The 2,318-nt window shown below is 42.7% G+C and overlaps 1 protein-coding gene across 1 annotated transcript; it reads left to right on the top strand.

The window, feature by feature from the left end:
- Nucleotides 1–908: 908 nt before the first annotated feature.
- Nucleotides 909–1,856, top strand: LOC311233441 (olfactory receptor 10G7-like; the record flags this gene model as incomplete). Its single annotated transcript, XM_084320409.1, has 1 exon — nucleotides 909–1,856. The coding sequence occupies one exon, from the start codon at nucleotides 909–911 to the stop codon at nucleotides 1,854–1,856; it is 948 nt and encodes a 315-aa protein (XP_084176535.1).
- Between the last annotated feature and the right edge of the window lie 462 nt (nucleotides 1,857–2,318).

Here is a 2,318-nt window from a genome sequence, read left to right as displayed (position 1 = left end):
GTAAGTTACATGAGTCTCAGTTGATTCACCGTAATATTGGTAAGTTACATGAGTCTCAGTTGATTCACCTAGTAATATTGGTAAGTTACATGAGTCTCAGTTGATTCACCGTAATATTGGTAAGTTACATGAGTCTCAGTTGATTCACCTAGTAATATTGGTAAGTTACATGAGTCTCAGTTGATTCACCTAGTAATATTGGTAAGTTACATGAGTCTCAGTTGATTCACCTATAGCAGAAAGAGGAGGCAGGACTTCCCGGCCACATGTGGACATTTCTGGTCTTCAGTCACTCTGCCATGTCTTCTATAAAAGTCTTTGAACATTGATAAAACTGTAACCAGGGATCAATTGTGAATGTGTGCTCATCAGTTCCATGTATTAATCCTTCTGATGATGAATTGTATTGAACAATTGTGATTTGAAGGATTAAATTATTAATCACTTGATAAAGCCCAACTGGCATCATGTCTAGATAATTTTGTATCCACTTCAGGGTGACAAAAATGTATAGGTTTGTTCCTCCAGGGGTTATGCACACACACACACACATACACACAGGGGTGAATAATGTGTGAATTTGTATGTACTCCATAGTTGGATTTAGTGAAAGCCTAGGGCCTAGGCGTTATTTGTGGTGGTGTTGCTCCCTCATGTACCCACTACAACAGCAAAATCAATCCCTTGTGTTGTGCCCCTTCCACCCATTACCTCATAGCCCATACGTCTTATAAGTTGTTGCTTCGGGACTGTACCTTGATTTCACTGCCATCATGTAGGTTGGGTCCACAGCAGTAGTTGAAGCTCTGAGGTTGAGATGAACTCGTATCCCAAGCAGAGTTCTTTGATGGTATGTCATAATATTGTGAGTGTTGTACAGATGTAATGTATCATATTGTATTCAGAGGATGTCTTTGGTGAATTTTTCAGGGCAGAATGTAGCAGAGTTCACCATCACAGGCTTTGACCACCTGCCCCATCAGAAGGTATTGGGCTTCATTATCCTGCTTACCTACTCCTTGGTGCTGCTGTGCAGTGCCACCAACATCTGCATCATTTCCACAGACAGGCGTTTGCATCGGCCGATGTACCTGTTGATCTGCAACCTGGCCGTGGTAGATATCATGTTCACCACCAGTGCCAGCACCACTATGATCTCAGTATTGCTGGCTGAGGACAAAACGATTTCCTACTACTCCTGCATTTCACGTGTGTTCTTCTACCACCTGGGAGACATTACAGAATGTCTGGCTCTGTCCCTCATGGCCCTGGACCGCACCATTGCCATCAGCAATCCACTCAGATACACCAGCATCCTGACTAACCCTCGCATCTTCATGTTGATCATTCTGTCCTGGCTTATAGCCATTGTCTCTATGGGGCGGATAACTGCAGTAGCCGACAGCCTACCGTACTGCCAGCCTGTTATCAGATATGTGTTCTGTGACTATCCAGCTATGATTCGAGCTGCTTGTGTGAACCCTGAACCTCATTTCTGGATCACCACTATTATAGGTCTGTGGCTGCTTTTGGGACAATTTCCCTTGATTTTGATATCCTATGTGACGATTGTCTACACAGTGTTAAGGATGCCCAACACTGAAAAAAAGCATCAGATGTTTACAACTGTTCTCTCCCATATCATCACCGTGGCCTCGTACTATTCTCCAAAGCTGATATCTGTTCTCTTAACGAGGATAGGCCTGCGATTTACCCTGACAGAGAGGAATGCCCTGCTGATTATAGCCACGTTGATACCCTCTCTCATCAACCCCACAGTCTACTGTTTGAAGACAAAAGAGATCAGGACCAGACTACTACAGATATTGTCGAACAGTATTGCCCCTTTTAAGTGATATAAGTCAGTGCCATGTGGCTTAATATGATTCTAGTTAACCCTTTCACTGTCACACTACAGAAGGTTAACCCTTTACTATCCCGTCGGTAGTGTGATAGTAAAGGGTTAACCTTCTGTAGTGTGGCAGTGAAAGAGTTAATATGATTCTTGTGGGGCAGAATGAAGAAGTTACTAGGTGATTCTTGATTCAGCTTTCGTGAAATGTGGTGGTGACTTGAGTGAATCACAGATCTTTTGAGACTCATAGATGCCACACAAAAAGTTTAGTAAGATTCTTATTTTGTTTTTGTTGTTTCCTGATCCTCCTCAAAGCGACCGCACATTTAAAATGTCATCACGATACACCAAGCTGTTGAGGAGTAGTTGAGAAATGCACCACCGTGATTATAAATGACCCAACATTTCACAGGCCTCCTGGTTTCCATCGATATGTCATAGATAGGTTCTAATATGTTATGGA

Source organism: Notolepis coatsorum (assembly GCF_963971535.1).
Source record: "Notolepis coatsorum genome assembly, chromosome: 8".
Classification (NCBI taxonomy): Eukaryota; Metazoa; Chordata; class Actinopteri; order Aulopiformes; family Paralepididae; genus Notolepis; species Notolepis coatsorum.
Note: the sequence above shows the minus strand (reverse complement) of the source record. Positions and strands in the feature narration are given on the sequence as shown.